This window comes from Rhopilema esculentum, chromosome 9 (genome assembly GCF_057945365.1).
Source record: "Rhopilema esculentum isolate cy_ngs chromosome 9, ASM5794536v1, whole genome shotgun sequence".
NCBI lineage: Eukaryota > Metazoa > Cnidaria > Scyphozoa > Rhizostomeae > Rhizostomatidae > Rhopilema > Rhopilema esculentum.
The window spans coordinates 1,587,483-1,608,467 of NC_142823.1; the positions used below are offsets into that span (position 1 = coordinate 1,587,483).

Consider the following 20,985-nt stretch of genomic DNA (forward strand, 5'->3'; position numbering starts at 1 on the left):
CCCCAGGACCCCCCCCGTAGTTGCGCGCCTGTTAACGGTATTGAAAAGTTTTCAATATTGTCAGAACTGAAATTTTTCGCGAATTTTTCAACGTGATGGGCGGTGCCAAGTGGGGGACTGGGGGCCTCCAGCCCCCACCTTTTTGCAAAAGTGTTTTTAAGAGATTAAAAAGAATAGAAGAAACTAGAAATAGAAGCAAAGAATATTTCGATAAAAAGCCGGGGTCTATGGTGCCCTATTCCAGTTTAAGACTGGAATTAATCAAACGCAAAAAACCGCGCCTTAAAAATTGCAAAATTTTTGCAAAAAAGGACCGCATGGAATATTCTGAAATGTATTTTAAGCTAGTCTAGAGGGCGTGGTTGCAAAAATGTTCTGCTCGCTTCGTTCGCAAGGAAGCTTCCTCTTTGAATATACCTAAGGCCCCCGACAACCTCTCGCCGCCCTTCCAATGTACTGCTACCATAACGATTGCCCCATAAACTCATAGGCATAAAATGTGGTGAAGCATTTCAGTGCGTTTTTAAAAAGTTGTCTTTTTAGTCTAATAGTGTTATCAACTTGAGCCCCCTCATTCTGAATTTCTTAGCGCCGCCCCTGTACCTCATTATTGATCGTCGTTTTTTTTTAATCAGATACCCCTACCTTGAAGGCTCTTGATTGTCTTGACTTGACATGCTTAATCACATATGTTTGTGAAATGATTTACTCTGCCTCTAATTTATTTTATGTTGGGGATGGACCTGAAGGAAACATATTTTGCAGCAATTTTTAGCCATATCAATTAATTAGCAATAATTGTGTAGATGAAGTCTTAACAGTGGCGGAAATTCATGCTTTCATTTAGGAGGAGAGAGGGGGCCCATGCCTACGATTTTCCGACAAGAAAACATCTTGCGTCATGTCTAATTTTAAGGAAACTGCACATTTTGATGAAAATAGGTGATTTTTTGGCGGGGCCCTTAAGAAATTGTTGCTGACCACGCCGTGATTAAGTAGCAAGAGAACAATCCATTTGTAATTTTTGATATCAAGATCGATATCTCATCTAAGACAATTGATGATACAAGAAGCGGACCGATTACACTTTTGACAAGTCGTTCATGATAACAACACGATTGTAGTTGTGATGTTCATTTTATGCATTTAATCTTGTTTTCTTCAGTGGGAAATACTTGAAAATAACTTTCATTTGGAAGAATCCGATGGAAATTTTGGCTAATCTTTACGGAATCGAAATTAAATATACAATTCACTAGCAGTTTTGATATTGGTCATATATTGTTTGTTTGATTATTTAGTACTGGCTAATACTTAATCAGCTATGCTATGTTCAAATTTTGTAAAATGGGCAGAGAGAGGTTAAAGAGGCTCCTGGGCAACTACGCCCCTTAGATTAGTTTAAAATTTCTTTTCAGAACGATTTCTTGAAGTAATTTTGAAACGTTAAACGGTTGTCAATTATCCGACAAAAGCCTGAATTTTCCTATGACATCGCTGATTGGGGGGGGGGGCGAGCCCCCCATACCACATAATTTCCGCTACTGAGTCTTAACCAGTAAAGCAAGAGCATAGTCAAAAAAGGACTGTTTAAACGATTAAAATTTTAGAGGATCTAAATATGAATAAAATCACACACAATGCAGATGAATTCGGGAGAGACGAAACTGTCAGGAAATAAACACTAAACGAACCTAGCTGACAAAATACCGTTAGTTTAATTAAACAGTGTGCAAAACCATCTATTCATCGTAAGCTCTTAATTTACTGGCATACTAAACCATAAAAATTGTTTGAATTATATTGTAAGTGTAACTTCAACCACAGGATTTTATAGAATTAGAAAAGATATGCATACTGCAAGGAACTGTCCGTAAGCGGTACTGTCGTCTTGAAATGCAAATTGTGTATGTCTGTAAGGAAGAAAGGAGTAGATTCGCCCTTGTGAAGGCGTAGGTGCTGAAATCGTCTTGAAGGAGGCAGGGTACTTTTAAACGTAAAATGCTAAGGAAAGGGACAGTTACAGGTAAAAAGCAGCAGTTTCTGTGTCTTGGTGGGGTACTTCGCCCCCATCGACATATCATATGCACTCTTTGTAATGCCATGAAATCCCTACTTGTTTCATATTTCTTGATTCATGCTCCTACTTGATTCGTGTTTCTTTATGGAAACTTTTCGCTAAAAGACAAGTATGGGTACTTTTCGTAGAGAAAAGTGGGTACTTGCTCGTTGAGAAATATGGGACAATGAACTACATTCTACACTATGTCAAACCCCACCTTAACCCCACCCTAGATACTACCATAAAGGCAAATCCCCTACAGAATCGCCCTTGTACATGCTCACTGTGACGTCACAGCCATGTTTCGTACCACATTTCACCATGATCACAGAAAAATGGTTCCGATTCACATCAGCAAAATTTGATCAAATATATAAATATCAACATCGCTCCAGAATACCATATTATGACGCGTACAGAGACACAGGGTGTAATTTTCTATTTACGAGACCCTATGTAATAAGGAATTCGCACCTTGTTTACTACGAGGCCAAAATCACCCTACGGTGGTGAAAATGTCATTTTTATCAGCCATGCCGACCCGCTGACTAATTTTTCAGGCCTGGCTGATGATGCATGTTCCAGGTCTAATTCGATGTCTATTATAACTCAGTCTATTTTGACGGCTCCGTAAATTTTTCTAACGAAATAGTAGCAGGTATAAAAACCAACGGATCCGGTGAGCAGCCAGAAAGCAATAACCATCAGCAGTGAATACGAGAAATACAGCAAACTGGAGACGAAGTCGACGATATGTAGCTGCAAGAAAACAAAAGGTATATCAATCATAGTCATTGCACGTGCCTTTCGCTTTTCTTTTCGCTGGACCCCTAAAGTTGCCTACCTAGCCTCCAAGCTACCTACTTAGCCTCCCTCCCATGCTGCCTACAACGCGTGTGTCTTCGGCAAAGTTATCTCTAGCCTCCTTTCTTTTCGTAGTTAATATGAAAAGAATCTTGTAAAAATCTGAAAAACATTGGAGCTATTTGTCACCTCTTATCCTTACATCTTTCACAGCGTCACTATACAAACCGATTGATATGCGAGTTTTGACATAAAATTATGCTTATCAATGTTTCGCCATGTTAAACCCAGTCAAAAACTATTTTTGAAATGCTGATTTATTCTGACACAAATACATAAATATGCTGATTTCCAAGTGTTAGCCTGTGCATCCTCTATTACTGTTAGTTAAAGCTCGTTATTACACTCTTGTCGATCTAAATATTCGATTTGTAGACTAATGCAGTCACGATACTAGTGTTGGTATATATTTGAAGGGAGGGGGAGGGGGGGGGGGGGTGGTTGTAAGCGGCAATTGTTACTAATCTATGAATTTTCCCTCTATCAGGGTGCTGCAAAGTCTATTTATCCTATCTAACCAACTATCTAACAGTGTTACGGTGGAACGTAATGTCTGTGGGATGTAGAGAAACTCTGTTTTAACTAGAGGAAACATTTCTTCGATAACCTACTGTTAGCCAGCTTAAAGCTTGACTCATTCAGACAACGATGCAAGAAAGACATAACAAAAAACAAAGGGGGCAGTGCCTCGTACAATACCTTTGTCCAGAAGTAGAAAATGCAGTATGCGATTAGGTACAGAGCGCTTGAACCACCCATTAAGAAAGATCTCCACCACCAATGATAATCCTGAAAGAACACAAACAAAAAATGCAAATGAAAACTTTCTGGACGAGTGAGAAGACCAGAGCAGGATTCGAAGCTGCGAACAAGGATTCCCCTAAATCCTGTTCTCCTATCAAAAATGAAAACTTCGTAAACGAAAATATTCGGATTCTAGAGTTTCGTCAGGGATACGATTATTTCTACGACTTCCCCAGGCGAAGGTTTGATGAATTCCTTTAGAGACCATTTCTGGGTCAATATGCAAAACTGATAATGATTATCCTCTTTGTGTTTCTTTCTTATTTGTGTATTCTTTAGGCTTCACCACATTTTTTGTTGAATCCGTAAGGCATACGTACTACTGCGAGGGCATATCTAAACTGCGGAGGCGACTATAGACGGCAAAGGAAAATTTTCATTCAAAGTCTATGTTTTCTTCTCAGAACAGAGGGAAATGAGTAGCCAGGAATTTAGGGAACATTTTTAGATGATAACTAATTTATAGATGATACCTATGAATTTTATACTAATATTCGAAAGCTCATGCCAAAAAACATAGTTCATTTCGTTATGATATTTCATTACTGATATTTCAAACTGTGTCAGCAAAAATAAATCAGTCCTCGTTTCTGTATTGGCCCTGTTTCGATTAAGTTATGAAAATGCGACTGAATTGAAAGCTTATCTCACCTCGGCGCAGAGTTGAAAGTAAATCATAACTATGGCAATTTCTGAACAGCAAATCCCTAATATGATGAAAACTAAGAACAGGAACCCAAATAAATAGTAGAACTGATTCTCCCATATTGCCTGAAACAAAAGAGACAATTTTGAAATGATAAAAGCGAAATGAAAATCAGCTGCAAAGTAAAAAATAAAGTTGTACTTTGTTTTCTTCAAAATATTGAAAAATACTTAAACTCTCTGTGTTTTTTAAAAAACATGTCTTTCTTGCATTATTCTTAGTTTGAAAAATTTCCCCCATATTTGGAGGATTTGCTCTATGCACTTAATTGTAATAAATTAGGTTAAAATTGTAATGAATATGTTGCGTCATAAAAAATGAAACATTATAAAAATCCTTGCATTTTGGAAAACCAATTCTTCTGGATTCTTGTTCACTTATTCTCAGTTTTATCAATTTCCCCCAAATTTTGAGAACTTGCTCAATGCACCCCACCTTAAAGCTTTATTTCCAGCTTCAAATGATGACAAACGAGTTAATACTGTCATGAAACATACCAGAGGTTCATATTTAAAATGGAAAATATAGTTGAGGATTACCTGCATAAATTCACAAAACTATACCAAATAGAAAAAACTAGAAGAACTGGAAAATAAACTTACAGACAGAATAAAGAAAAGTTCAATAAATACAGCTCCAAATGGGAGTATGCCTGCCATAAGCACCCTGAAAAACATAATATGAATATTTTATTATTTAGAAAAGCAATTTCAAATGAAATGAAAAGTCTGATGATAGTAATTTAGATTAAAATATAAACATATAGCTACATCTGTCTATTTTTTTACCCCTTCATAATTAAATTTTCATATCTAAACTGTTAGACCTTAAAACAGACAAAGCACGTCTTGAATTACTGAGAGGGGCAAATATTAACTTAGAAATAAAAAATTTTGTTCAAAAAGCGATCAGGTTGTTATTTACTCCGGGCAACTCCATTCTTGGTCTCCCACCCAAAGCATACAATGCTGATACTTTTGATAAATATGAAAAGTATTGGCGATAAAAAGATATTGCCATCAATTTAAACATTTCATGCAACAGTTTTTTGGACCCTTTATGATAGATGTTGAAATGTCGGTCAAATCATAAATTTCACAATTTCAATAATTAAATCTGATAAATACTGATGAATCAAATTTGAATGATTCATCTCAAAATTCCATTTGGCTACATTGAATTCTCTTCGTTCCTGACTATAAATTAAAATGGTTCTGCTCATCTAGAGGTAGCCTATCATGCTCTTACAGAGGATATGGTCCCAATTCAAAAACTTTTAAAAGGTCTTACAACGTTCTCACTTGCCAATTTACACATAAAATAAAGTGGTGGCTTCCCCCCTTGAACTTTAGCCCCATGCAAAGATTGCACTGCCCAGTATAAAATATCTTACCCAAGCACCGGATGCATGTACCAGATTTGTTCCGGTACCTGTCTTGGGATCTGATTGGTCCTCACTGGGTGTTCAAATGGCTAAAAGTTAATAAGTCTTGTGACGTAAATGTAAAAAGGTCATTTAATTCGTTTACAGTTACATACGGATCATGACAATAAAAATGCCAATAATTTACTTTGTTACAAATAAATAGTAAGCATGTTGTCTTTAGTATTCAGGTGTAGCAAATAGATCCATAATAAATCGGACTGTTAATTTTTACAATACAACCAAGATATATTAACTTTACTGCATTTCATAAGACGTTTGAAAGCGTTTAAGAACATCATGAAAAACAGTTAAATCTAGTTTGTGGAAGATTGGGAGTTGGTATTATCAAATACTTTCCCAATTTTATAACATATAGTAACAAAATATGTAATATACCTTAATATATAATTATATATTCAGGTTTTTACGTTAACTATCGCAATAGGTATATCTAGTTCGGTGAGACTAACGCTTTGTTAAGAGAAAATCTAGTGGGTTATGGAAACGTTTTCGCTATGGAATAATTCTTTTGAAACGATATGGAAAAGAAAGAGCATGTGTTGGGATAGCGAAAGCTATGACTCAAACAATACTTCACATGTCAGAAAAAGTACTTATGATAAACGGAATAATTGATTCAGAATGGTGACTTCTGTCTAGAGAGATAAAAATACTAGATAAGCCAGTTTTTGTTGATGTAAAGGTATCACTCACTTGTTTACGGTAACCAAAATATGATCCAAGGAAGACTAGTGGAACTGAGATGCCAAACCACATACAAAGCAAGGCTAGCATCGTCGTAAACGGAATCTGCGGAGGAGATTGTCTCATATAACAAAGAGAGCCTTGTAATGATTAAGTCTTTTAACAGTCTTCTTAAGATAAAACTCTGTATTTCTCAGAACATCTCGAAAGTTTGGTTTCGTCAGCGGACTGCTCAGTGTCTAACCAAGCTAATCTAAGATTTATATAGAGTTATTAGAGAGAGCGTCTTTCCACGAGAACAACTTTCCAGCTTATAGACAGACGTGTGTGTTAGGATAATATTTGAACATTGCACAGGTCAGTTCAAAAGTCGTTAAAGCTAAAAGAATTTTGATTGAAAAGAACATTTTTAGGACAAAATAATTTTTAAATACTGTTTATTGGAGGGCAGTGGTCAATGGAGGGCATGAGATTTTGAGAATATATTTAGGGGCGAGCTCAGCAAAGGATCTGACGTTCATATAGAAACTCATGATTCACATCTTGATATACTTACAGCTCCTGATGAATGTTTCGACCAGATGAAGAAATTGAGAAAGAAAATTGTACCAGAAACAATGCCAGGGTACAACAAAGAGGTCTGAAAAAACAACAAAACAAAGGGTTACTAAGAATGAGCGAAAAATGCATAAGTTTTACGACGGTATGTGTATTCACTCAAAGGCCCTAAGTCGAAATAACTTAACAGCACAGAGTTAAAATAATGATCACTTGAAGACTGGTAAATGAAATCGCAAAAATGAATTTTTCAAACCGATGGTTATCTGTTAAAGGTGAACTGACACGCAAAACTATTTTTTGATATAATGCAGAAAACGATGCATGGAATCTTAATTTCAAGTTTTCGGTTAATTATTATTGTCCGTTTTGACGCAATTCCGCCCTAAATGTCATGAAATTATCGTTGAGTGTTCGACCATTGTCGGCATTTCATGTGACCCAGTGCGTGTGACGTCACAAACACCATGTTTTGATTCCTTGAATGGAAATCACGCATGGACTGGACAGTTCAGTTCACCTTGTTCAGTTACTATTCGAGGAGATATACGTAGCCTTTGGTCCAAGACTCATGAAAATTCGAGGCTAATGAAATGTACGAAGGATATGTGCTGGCTGGTACTGCGTTATATTAGGAGGGAATTTATGTTTGGAAGGAATAGGCACTTTTAGCTGCTCGAAGAAATTCTCAATTCTGAAGTCAATCATGCGGACGAATGTAAGAATCTTTTCATTTTATCATGAATCTAGCTTCTTTTTCGAATAAATTCAATATATTATTACTTCGATATACATCCATATAAATCATGAACGTTATTTTATTTTGGGTTTGCAAACTCATCGGTTCACTCGAGTTACAGGAGGGCAGCGGCCTCGGAGTTGAAAATTTTACTAAGTTGTTATCCTGCAAATAGCGAAGCGATCGTACCAGGTGCATAACCCCTGAAAATCTTTCATGTGATTGAATAACAAATATGCCGAAAATGAGCGACTTTAATTCGAAATCTTTACTGCGTATATTGAAGTAAACCAGGATCAAAGACCAGAGATTAACTTTTGGGGGGAGGGGGGAAGCCCTGATAAATAAGTCAAACAGCAGCCGTATTTAACAAAATATAAGTATTTTACTTAGGTTTCCAGAAAATAAAAAATCCTGCCAATATTTTATCGCTACCATTATTCGATATGTTGGCCCGTCACACACTGGGTCCTGCAAGACGGAGGAAGGGCCTCAAACGCGTTGAATAATACGATATTCTTGCAAATCTTGTTATGAAAGGTTTGTAAAGAAGTCATAATCTGTTTTCCAATCACATTGTCAGAATGGAGCCAAAACCTACTCAATTAATGTATCGATGCTCATCCGCAAAGTCATGAAAGTACCACCCTCCAGACTGCCGTGTTGTTCAAGTGATGTGAACATGGTGTTTGTGACGTCACGATTATGCGGAAGGCTCGGGCAAACTCGTCCGTGCTCGGGAAATGTTCGGTAGCTAACTTTGACGCTCAATAACTCGAAAACTGTGTTGAATATTAAAAAAATAATAATGTACCAGGTATTTTTGCTCGATATGCTTTCATTTGAGGTCAAGTTAATTTTGCGTGTCAGTTCACCTTTAAAGCAAAAGTAATAAACAGTAATGATAACAAGATCTAACAAATACGTTCAGCATATATTGCAGCCCTTTTACTAAAAATTTAGCTAAAAAACCTTCTCATTACATGTATAATATTATATCTCTGTAACTTCTATTTGCCAGCAGAAATGATGAAAGAAAAGTTTTAATTTTCAAGTACTGATCTTTTCAGGTAATTGATAGAAGTTGCATTTTGTGGCTATATTCCAAGCGAAAGCAACTTTCTAAATTTCTATGGTTTCAGTTATCTGTTCGGTGTTTTAAACGCACGAAGGCTTCATAGGCCAGTTTGGCAAGCTTACCAGAAGTGCACAGCTTTTCCAATGACTGCCCCGCAACGTCTTGTAAATTCGTCCAGCATGGAAGCCAGCAAAAACCCTAAACAGAAATAGTTGGATGCAGTGTAACTCATTTTGCGAAAGGCATACATACCTGATAAAAACGCGTATAAATAACCGTTTTAGTTAGCTGATGGAAGATTTGATGTGGTTGAAAGTTTTTCTAATCATCATACAATATATGGCAATATAAAACAATGTTATGATTTTGAAGCAGTGGATTGTGATAATCGCTAGCAAGGATCAGGGAGTGCAGCTTCGCCTTTAAATCATTACAAATTGTTAACGCTTACGGGAATCATGTTCTTAACAACAATAGAAACATAAAAAACTGAAAGATTGAATACTGTCTTGACACTGTCAATGAATAATGAAATTCAAAAATTGTCATCATTGTCAAGATACTTCAGCTTATGAGTGGGAAAAACTCATTTCCCTCAAAAACATTTCAAAGAATTTCGGCTTACAATGAACGTCTACTCAAAGAATTTAAAGAAAAATATTTGCTAAATACTTTTGGGAAAATCACTTCTTATATCTAAAAAGCCTTTAAAAGGCATCAGCCGACTGGCGGGGAGAGGAGAGGGTGGTCCTTGTTAAGAAGTCAATATTCAATAAAGGATAACATTTAAATAGGTCATGGTTAAGGAATTTATCTTATAATACATTCAAATCAAAGGGAGAGAAAAGAATAAGTACTGATTAGCTTATCATTTAAAAATAATTATTTTTTTGCGATTTTAAGTCATCTTCTCTGAGCAGTTAATGATTTTTTCGTAGGTTTAATTTGGTTTAATTAGAGACTTAAATCAGACTTATACACTGTTAAGAACGCCACGGCGTTTAAAGGTTCCAAATGGATGGCGTTCAATAGAGGGCGGCGTTTTTCCAAACGATTGGCTGAAGGTGCGGCATTTAATAGAGGGCGGCGTTTATCAGAGATACTGATACTGAATACTGATCTTTTCAGGGATACTGAATAGCGTTTTAAAATGGTAATTGAAAATTGATAAACGAGATGAAGACATCAAAATCGACCATACCCCATAAATACATAAACAAAGAGAATAGCAGTTGTTAGACTTCCTCTGCTTGCCGGAGATAACATTCCAAACATGGCGAACACTGAAGACGAAAAATAAAGATGCAAGTCTTTGGATGAAGAGGTTTAGTTTTGTTTACACGTTTATCTCAACGACGAGAATTCAAAGCATAATATCTATTGAGAAATTCTAAGATAAAATCTAATCCCTCGAAGACCTTGTTTACGAGGACAGTTACTTCGAAAAATGCTGAAGAAATCCGCAACCTGAAAAAGGCTTCGGGACAACAATCAGCTCCGTCACTGTAGGAAAAGTAGCAGTTGTTAGAAAAATAAGGTATATGAAAATCCCCCCCCCCCTCTCACAGCAATGATAAGATTATTCTCGTAGCTATCGAGAAGAAATCATTCGTAACTTTCCTCTGAAAATTAAGTTAAACCTGATCCAAAAGGGTGTGTCGCTCAAACTTGCATAAACTGGTGTAGGGTACAATGACGATTTGAAAGATGGATAGGTCTTGCTGCATCTTACCAAGAGTGATAAGCACCATGCTGAATATCTGAACACCCGAGCCAAGTAGTGCAGCCAAAAGCTTTGGCCATCTTGGCGGCCTAAACACATCACCATGGACGAGTTTCCAGCCTGTCTCTTCGGCGGAATCCTCCTAGAAAAGTAAAGAAAATTAAAATAAACAATCTTGTTTAAAAAGATTTTAGGCTCAACTCAAAGAAAAGTAAAGCACAATACGAAAGTGAAAAAGAATATTGATTGATTTCATAGCCTCTCCCATCTATAATAGATATACCCTACTAATTTCCATCACAATAGAGGACATTGGACAAATATTACTGGACTGTGTGGTGCACTTGCAATCTTACTGCATGAAGGGGAATCCAAAGGAGTCAATTTCATAAATTAATTAGAGGTTAAAAAGGAGGCCTTCCTCAGATATGCTGAATATGCGGATTGGTACTCTTTGGACATCTAAGACTGGGTTTGGCACAACCGCTTAGTTTTAAATAGCATCAGCTGCTCAATTTAATCAAACAGGTTGATGCCATCTAATGTACAAAGATGTTTTTTGAAAGACTTTTTACAAATGACAGAATATGGCTTTGAAAAAAGCAAACATTTTACGACATACTAAAAGCTTTTTCGTCTGACACTCCTCAGCGCATAAAACGTCAGAATAAGGTTCCGAAAGAACACGATGAAAAATATATACCCAGTTGTGGATCAAAATAGGCCAATCAGAAAAACGCAAGCACAAGACCGGTAATGGTTGACCAATCAGTGCCGCGAGCCTAAAGAAAAATTACCAATGGAGTCCAAGAGAGAAAATGAACTCCTTCTGTCTACACAATGGCGGCTTTTTCGTTTGTATGTAGATCGACTCCAAAACTGCTAGATGGAAGGACGACCGGGCTCTGCCAATTATCCGAAACATGTCGTCATTATAGAGTTTTGCACAATCTAAATCTGTACCGCAAAAAAATTGTTCAAATGATATCATAGAAAATTTAGTCCGATCTATGCAAGTTTGCTCATTGTGATTCTAGTGGCTCATTGTGATTCTAGTGGCTCATTCTGATTCAATCGATTAATTAAGAAAATGATTCAAAAGCTCATTTCGATTCATTCTGATTCGAGTGATTCTTTTTGATCCAAATGATTCATTCTGATTCAAGCAGCTACTTACCAAATCATCATCTCTGTTGTAGTTAGCAATATCACGTCGAAGAGTTCTGATCATGATCATTGCAATGATTCCTACAACAAACATACGTCACTTGAATACACCTCCAATTCTAGTAACAACATATAAACGTTTGACATTACATATATGAATGGCTGTTGCTTGAGGTAGGTTATCACTCTAGATACCAGTGGAATGCTGGTAACAGATCAGTAACTTAAAAAGGAGCTCCAAAGAGAGAATGAACTCTTTCTGTTAAAAAGTCTTTGATTTTATATAATATCTTAGGCATATAATTTATTATGTAGACGATCCTTAATATCCGTAAACACGTTTCTAAATACATGGCCCTTCTGCCTTTTATGCAAAATGCAGGGGCTAACGAAGGAGAATAATTTTCCTTCCCTAACTGTGCAGCAAAAATATTGCAGTCGGTAATCTGCCAAATTAGACCTAACATCAAACCAATCAACTATTGGAAAATTGGAAAATGACCTATGAGTGCATTTTGAAAGTATCCAAGCATTAAAACTGTTTTGAACACACAAACAAACATGGAACTTAACATTCTATCAGTATCTGACTTCACCGAGTACATACCTGATAAGAACAGCACAATAACAAGCGAGTTGATTATTGCAAACCAATGAATCTGGACATCATTCATTGAAAGGTATGTATCCCATCGAGATGACCAGGCCAAGTCACTTTTCTAAAAGAGAAACAGAACGAATAACAAAGATTTATACTAATTCTTGAAAAACTAGCCATATTCAAGTCTTCAGTAGTATCGAAACTATAAATTGTTGTTAAGGTGAAAACTTTATTTGTAAAAAAATGTAAAAAGCAGTTCGAAAAAGGTGCTACGAGCATTTCAAATGAGGAGAAGATATACCCAGTACTGCAAGGGCAAATCTGAATCACAAAAACACAAGTGCTATCTTTCAGTCTTAATACCTAAATGAGAGGTATTCGGACACAGAAGTTGCCAACGCTGGATACCTCCTCTGGCAAGATTATCTTATGCTCTGGCAGAAATACTTTATTAGGCAGAAATATCACATTGACCTGATATGCCCGAAATGTCGTACCAAATATTCATTTCTTGTACAAAGTCGTTATTTCATTGTATCAAATTTTGTTCATTGATTGTCATCAATCACCCCTGGCTTCCTATACTGAATTCATAGCTCCCATTACAGTTTTAATTCTTTTTCGATCTATCATCACAAAAATATCTACATCTTTAACTTACCACCCATCCAACTTCATAGGTGAAAAGGATTTCAGTTTCCTCTGCAATAAAACCAAAATTGGTTATGATAATTTCTTGAAACAATTCTTGAAATAATTTCAAAACAATAATTGCAGAATGGCGATATCATGAAGTCATGTAAAGAAACTCGAGACTAACAATAGCATATGACATTTTTATCTTTGAATTTGTTCAACTGAGTTCGTCCTACTTAGTCCCTTTTCTCTACATAAGAATATTCCCAATCTTTTTGCCTTCATAGTTCAGTTATATTTATCGATTCTGATATATCTGAGAGTAAAACTATAAATTCATCGTGGGGTTCTTACCATTTTCTTTGATCTCCTGCGGGGACAACTTTTCCTTGCCAATTTTACATTGTTCATCTTTTCCAATCTCCACACTACCTGAGCTCAAACTGTTACAAAAAAGAAATGGGCAAATAAAAAACTGGCAGTAGAATGTTTACAGTAGAAACATCACACATTCAGTTTCACAGATCTCACTGAAATACCACTTCTTCTTCTTCTTTGTGAAAATTTTACTTTCTCGGTTCAAAATTAGGCATAACAGGCCAAATTCACTTCTCAGCTGAGCTCTTAACAAAATAGGAAGCATTTGATGTTGGCAAAAACGATGGCTAAGACTTTAACCATATATGGCTTTAACCATATATAGAAAAGTCACTTCTTGTTTGGTATGTTTCTACCAATCAGGTTTCTTTTCTTTTGAGCATGCAGAAGTACGGCAAACAAAATTGTGTCATGTTCTGTAATATAGCATGCGAGAAAAATCGCAAGATTCGAAAACAAAGCAATGAGGTTGATTAATACCTTCTTACTTCAGCTTCGAATCCAACAAGCATGTACTTCGTACTGAGAAAAAGATTTGAAAAAAGAAGCATTAGTAATACATTAAATAGAAAGAATAGGCAATACTTGAAATAAACAATTTCTGGGAGTTTACCTATATCCACATTATAAGGTTATGTAAGCCAGGAAACTTGGCGGACTAAAAGTGTTTAACTTTTATGATAAAAACATTATTTCGTGATAAAAGAAAATAATCTGAGTGGTTACTTGATTAATGAGAAGATGCAAATTTGATCCAGAGATATTACTATTGTGAAAAAATCAGGCTTCGAATCATTAGCTTATTCCACTGAGAATAAAACTTTTTCTAGAAGATGCTCTCCTGCTGAAAATTAAATCTCAAGTGAGAAACATTTAACAAAAGGATGTGAATGAAAATACATTCTCTGTGACCGCATACATACCTACTATGAACGTTATACTTCATGTTAAACCTCATGTGGTTATTGATGTAGATCTAAGAAAAGGCAATGTAATTAGAAATATTAAAGATGCTTCTGTATAAAAGATATTAACTATAAGCACTTTACAACTGCATTTAACTGACTTCTGAATAAAACTGTTGAAAAATGAGGTGGCTCGTTAAGAGAAAATAAAATAGGTAGTTCTATAGGTAAATAATTGAAATATATTACAATGATCGCACAAACCTTTCCATTAGCGATGAAACCAAGTTTAATTCCTTGTTCATACTGGGCCTAAAGAGAAAGAGCAAATTTTTTTAAAAGAAGATAACCGAACGATAAAGTACCCAAAAATTTCTAGTAGAAACAGAAGACAAAGAAGAAGGGAGTTACAGATACAAACATGAAATGGTAATTATATATACTTCCCCCAAAACCTCGAGCAGCAAACTTAATGCCGCTTTAAAGATATCAATAACGGGACAACAAGAATGAACACTGTAAGACAACGAGAAGCAAGCTAAGAAAAAAACCGAAGAGAGCGGGGATTTAGGCCATGAAGCAAGACAGAGAGACGAAGGAAAAAGAATACAGCACTGATGCATTCCTTGCAGCAACAAAAGCAAAACAGCTGCTTCAGTGTACACGCAATAACATTGTTATTGATTTTAAGGCTGTTTTACCAACCAGAGCTGCAACAAATATTTTCTTTTCTGGGAACCTGGGAAACAGGACACAAATTTTTCTGTGAGGTGAAAATATTATGTACTATAGCTCTCTACATTATTTGTTGGGTCTAGAGAAAATTTCAAATAAGATATCGCAATTTGGTTGTTTATTACATCTTTTTTGTCTTTGGCAAAGGTAATAGATGCCAACTTCAGGGAAGATTAATCTGGTTACCTGTTCATTGTTTATAAGCCACCTTTTTTGGCTTTCATTTTATGTGATTGTTAATGTAAAAATAGCTGCCTTTTAACAAGTTTTGCTAAAAATTTTCTGCCAAGTGAAAATTTTTTCTGGGAATCTAGTTCCCAGGTTCCGATACTTTCTGCTGCTCTGTTACCAATTAAATTGCAATGTTTGACAGTACTGCTATAATTTACACTTGCGACAACACATGCTTTTGAGAAATATGACTGCCATTGCAACCAACAAAACTATAAATTTATAAAACTTGATTCAATAACGGAGTTGATTTAACGGTTGAGATAGACTGGTGATTTTGTTTCAAATTAAAAAATTGCCAAACAATCGGAATAAACTTATTTCTTTTTCATTACATTTGTTTATTTCCTGTTTCAAATATTTTTTGTAAAGACAAAAAGTCAATTCCAGAGGTGGGTAACTAACATATAATTGCACGTTTGAGTTTTTACAGAACACACGAATAAGCAGATAAAGAAACTTCGATCTTCGCCAAAAGAATTTATACCAGTTGTGATCTTATCGGCTTAAAACTAAATCCATACAAAATGCACTATTTGTGTTGTTTTCGATAAAATAAGAATTGCAATTGGATAGAGTTTAGTGGAAAAAAAGGTGCAAAGTTGCAAATCTGTCTGATAAACCCATTGTTACTTTATCTTGTTCAATGTTCTCATTGTAAAGTTGCCGAGGTTCGTAACCATCCATCAAAATACGTTGCCAAGCAACCAGTAGAGCCCAAGATTATTTAAATAACAAAACGTGTTGCCACGCAACCAGCAGAGCCCAGGATTATTCAAATTACAAAGCGTGCTGCGAAGTAAGAAGTAAGGCCTAAGGTTATTCAAATAATAAAACGTTTTGCCACGCAACCAGTATAGCCCAGGGTTATTCAAATCATACACAACTAGCAAGTGTAGTTGCAAACGAACTAAGAGCCTTCAAACAGGTGGCAATGATTACTCTAAGGTTCTTCAAGTCTGTCTGCAAAACCCTTGTAATATAACAAACAAAAAAACAAACGAAAATATTTCTTAAAATTGTACTTCATGAGACAATCAAATGGAAAACTTCTTATTTACTCAAACAAAAATATACTTGCATCGCCAGTATCAAGCATTCTAAATTTCGTTGCCACTGGTAGATTATCAGCAATCCTTTAAAGAAAAAGTTTTTAATTGTTTGCTTGATACTTGTACAAAAATTGGTATTAGAAATTAAAATTTTTAAAGAAAGCTTGGTGGCACAAAATTTAAATTTGACTTTGAAAAAACAAATTATATAACACCAACTAAAGCTTTTCGTCTGACACTCTGAGTATAAAACGTCAAAATAATTATCAAAATTCTAACGCTTGATATTCTAAAAAGAATCAGACCTAAAGCCTTATGTCTTCAAATAGCTCCTTCTTTAAAACCAGTTGAAACTTCTTTATTTTATGATAGTTTCGTGTTATACATGGTGATTGCATTTTTGCTTTAAAAATTTAACACACCTGCTTCCGGTGGTTTAACACTTGTAGTGTAGTATTGTATTCATTAAATCACATACATTGTATATCAATTGTACTTTTCAATAGTAAGTAATGGTAAATACCATAAAAGCTCTATTAAGCCCCCCCCCCCACCCCCTGGGCTCAATAGGGCTATTTTGTTCAGTAAGAAACATAAGTGTTTCTTAGATAATCCTTCGAAAAGTCTCTGAGATCTACTGAATGGGTTTGAGTACAAAAAAGGCAGTGCATGAGGTCAACATCAGGAAACTGTGAGGCAAAGTATTATAAAGAGAAAATAATGGAAAATGGAGGTTGAGGGGTTAAAATCAAAGAGCAAATATCAAAGGAAAAAACTTGGAAAAACATGAGAACAAAATTTTAAAAGCAGTATATAATTAGTAGTTAAAAATAACAATACCATTTATTCAGAAATAACATAACACAAGTCTTTGACTAAGCTGCCACCCCAATTTTTTTTGCAAAATAGGCTCCTGGGGATCTTTTTAGAGGACTCACTGTTTAGGGATGATTCTTGAGATTATTGTGAGCGCAAAAAGATTGGCAACATGCTAACAGTTAGAATGAAACTTTGAAGCTTAAACTCTCATAGGTGTGCTAAAACTCCCATTGATTAGTAAAAGTTTCACAAACTATGAACAATTGCAAACAGTGAGCATCAAATCCAAAATTCAAGTTTGATTGAAAATATTTTTGCTAGAAAAATGTATAATTAAATACAGACATTATTATGAGAGGGTTATACTCACATATGGATGGTATAATCATCTTTAATGAATTTGCTTAACTTTTCTGACTGCTCTTTGGATAACTTCATTTTAGAACAGACAGAGTGACATGTTTTGTTTTTATCCATCTCTATCTACAAAATAAAGTAAGAAGATAAAGGTTACTTGTGTTTTATGGCTCATATCATGTCAAAATAGGGTCAATGCATTTAACAATGCTTTGGGGGTCATATCTCCTATACCAAATCAGAAGCATTATACCATGTTAGAAATCAGCATTAAGAGAAGAGAGAGTATTTAATAAATACCTCTAAACATGGGAACCTTTCAAAAAGAGTGATGCTTGGTTGAAAAAAAAATTGTATGCATAATTCTGGTCGAAAATGCTGAGACATTCCAACCAATCTAATGGTAGATCCATTTTTATCACTTAAAAACGAATAAAAAATGTTTCCAATATATCAAAAACCTTAATAGTGTATCAAACCCACACAATCTAGAACACAAATATGAAAATAGAATTTGAAAGGACGCTTTTTATTTACTCTGGACTTTCAAAGATAAAATAAAATTCTTACCTTATAAGCAGTATTCACTATTCTGTCTCCTCGCAAAACTTCACCTAATATCAAGAACAAATAGGTTTAAATAAAAATGTGACTCTTCAACTATTTTATAAAGTTGTGAACAGTGTATTCTCCTTGCAGCTCAGTTTGGAGACTTTATTCAGTGACATCACCAGTCACTACAAACTTACAAGCTCTCTTTGTTAATCAATAAAACAATGACTGACTCCAATTCTAGAAAATATAAGGGGGTAAATATTTTTGTAACATTTAGGGGCCAATTACCTCTACTCCTATATCCCCTTGACTCTAGTCTAATATATATGGATTCTCTTTGCCCATCATGCCTTTTCATGAAGTGATCATCATTCATTAGTTTTCATTTAACAAAAAGTTTTTAAGCAATCCTCTTTCAACATTAGTGCATTTAGAAAGAGCATTGTACAAAGCTTGTTGGGTTTTGCAGAAAGAACATTGAACAGAAATAAAAAGTTGCAAACTTACCAAGGTTTTCAACACGATATTTGACACCTCCTGATGGCTTACAAAACGGTAATGCATAATACTCAAAGGGCAGCTGTGTCTTTATACTAGTCAATCCAACTGCCTGCAATATAAATATCACTGCTAAAATTCGTGTGATGACTCTTTAGGTGTGAAAACGTTTTACATTCATTTACACAAGTTAATTATATCACAGCAATTGCAATTTGGCTTCTGGCCCAGTTGCACCTATCCAATCCAATTAAAATTTTAATAGGAACCACAAGCCCCCCCCCCCCCTCATTAATCAAAATCTGCTATGGCACAGCTACATACCCTGGCTCTAATTTGAAAAATACTGTTAGTTTAGTGGTTGTGAAAACTAAGCACAAATATAGAAACTGCTTGAATCTATTGAAAAATTATCCCCAAATAGGAAAATTCATCCCTGAAAGTGTACAACCAACAGACCTATATTAAACAAGGTCTTGCTTATGTTCATAAAATGTATTATTGCAATTTTCAATTTATCTTAAATATTCTTAAATATTCTTAAATATTCTCTTGAGCTGCGTGTTGAGCAATATACTTCAAGCAGTTTTTGTAATCCTATGCAAGCAAATAGGAGGTAAAATGCTGAGTTCTTTGTTAAATTCCTACTTTTCTTAGCATTTCATTAAAGATCGTACTTTCATTTCCAGAACTACTCCTGAAAATTTTAAAAGTTTCAGTTTTTCATTTTAAAATTCACAAAACATACAAGTACCAATTCAAAATACATCAGATACAATGATAGTAATGTAAAAAAAAAATAGAATTGTAGAAAAGATTCAAAGCAAATCAAGACTCAAAAATTTTGGGAATCATGAGTGCATTTTTGTGACCAAAATTTACAAAAAAATGATTTTGATACCTTGATATCAACTGGTTGTCCTGGCGTAAATTCTTTCGGTGTAACACCAGGAAGGTAAAACGAGTTTGTTGTTTCCAAAATGCACAAGAAAATGCATAAATATAGTTTAGACTTTTTCTAGAAAAAAAGAATTTATATCTAAATGTGTAAAACAAACAATTGCAATGTTTTATGATGAGCTGCTGAAATAATTACTTTTAAATTAGAAAAAGTCATTTTGGATCATTAAATTTCAAAACAAAACTTCTATAAACTCTATACCAAAAGATTTTCATCGATTCTAGCACATGCTACTTTTGATAGATTCCCTACTGTTGAGTTAGGTGGAATAGGTTACTTGATATCTTCTTTACTCTTTCCCTGTTTACAACTCCCAGCATATTAGATTTATTTTTGGGCTGGTTTTATTAGTTTCTAGAAAATTTTTCAACTCCTCTTATAATTCCAATCTCTTTTTTAATGTTCTTCATATCAAAGTTTACTATCGTTTAAATCTACAGAATTATTTCATGTAATTCTGAATTTCATCTCTAACTTCAATATTCTAGAATAAAATATCGAGTCAAATTATGATAAAATTTATCTTGAAAATGCATGTGGCAAATTTTCCAGATTATACAACACTCTATGAGTCTATAGTGCAGCCAGTTCCTCAAGGACAGTTCCTTGCCCATTCTACCGTCAAAGCCACTAAAGCAGTTTTGGTGCATTGTTGTCACGATGATAGATAGAAGTTATTTCAAGACCAACGGCTTTTTGGCCAGTAGACATTCAGCTATACATTTTCAGCAAGGGACCATGTTGTAAAGCCGCACATGAAGGACATTCGCGTTGCTCACCGCTAGCAATAACAAAATATCTATTTATCATCGCGATAACAACGCACTGAAACGGCTTTGGCGGCACTTTGGAATTTAATTTTGATTGACAATCCCTATACTGGGACTTGACTGTATACTTGGGCGCCTTATACTGGGGAAAACGTTACCAACGTTGCTCATTTTAGCTGCCGAACCAGCGTCGACAAATAATCTACTTCCAGGTTTAATTGCTTGCGAAAAAGGCTTAACAACAACAAACGCGAGGCTTCATTATTTCTCGTTCTGCTTAATTCATTGCTGGGACATATCTATTGATGAAGAGCCATCCGTTCTTGCTTTTTGTTAAATATTATCTTTTCAAAAACAAACAAAACTAAAAAGTTACGTTTAGCTTCGGCTGATTTTTCCAGAGATTACATAGCTAGGAAAGACAAATAAAGATACATGCTTAAAAAACGCATATCAGTTAGTTCCCGACATCAAATAAGTTTATCAAAACCAAGAAATGAAAAAAGATAGACAGAAATTACCTTCGCTGTGGAAAACGCCATCTTGACAACTGTTCCAAGTGAAGTCAGGGAATTTGGAAACGAGGCCAATGACAAAGTGTGCCGTAGAAATGGTGCCCACTTTCAGAGAGAGTGAGCTTGTTGGGAAGATAAGG

General features: G+C 35.1%; 1 protein-coding gene across 1 annotated transcript; it reads right to left on the bottom strand.

Annotated features, from left to right (window-relative positions):
• Positions 1 to 1,589: 1,589 nt before the first annotated feature.
• LOC135689125 (transmembrane 9 superfamily member 4) lies at positions 1,590 to 20,985 on the bottom strand. Its single transcript, XM_065206247.2, has 23 exons — positions 20,852 to 20,985; positions 19,501 to 19,617; positions 18,609 to 18,711; positions 18,117 to 18,160; positions 17,560 to 17,672; positions 16,400 to 16,454; positions 14,617 to 14,664; positions 14,371 to 14,423; positions 13,928 to 13,969; positions 13,424 to 13,512; positions 13,095 to 13,135; positions 12,440 to 12,551; positions 11,843 to 11,913; positions 10,675 to 10,807; positions 10,144 to 10,225; positions 9,065 to 9,140; positions 7,124 to 7,207; positions 6,577 to 6,672; positions 5,830 to 5,909; positions 5,039 to 5,102; positions 4,382 to 4,501; positions 3,626 to 3,715; positions 1,590 to 2,821 (listed from the first exon to the last, which is right to left on the bottom strand). Exons 1-23 carry the CDS (start codon positions 20,870 to 20,872, stop codon positions 2,672 to 2,674), a joined length of 1,884 nt encoding a protein of 627 aa, XP_065062319.1. The 5' UTR covers positions 20,873 to 20,985; the 3' UTR covers positions 1,590 to 2,671.

Coding starts and splice junctions, on each gene's coding strand:
- LOC135689125 (XM_065206247.2), bottom strand. CDS start 20,872: ATGGCGTTTTCCACAGCGAAG. Junction 18,712..19,500: donor GACAACCAGTTGATATCAAG/GTATCAAAATCA, acceptor TTTATATTGCAG/GCAGTTGGATTGACTAGTAT. Junction 5,910..6,576: donor ATTTTGGTTACCGTAAACAA/GTGAGTGATACC, acceptor ATTAACTTTTAG/CCATTTGAACACCCAGTGAG.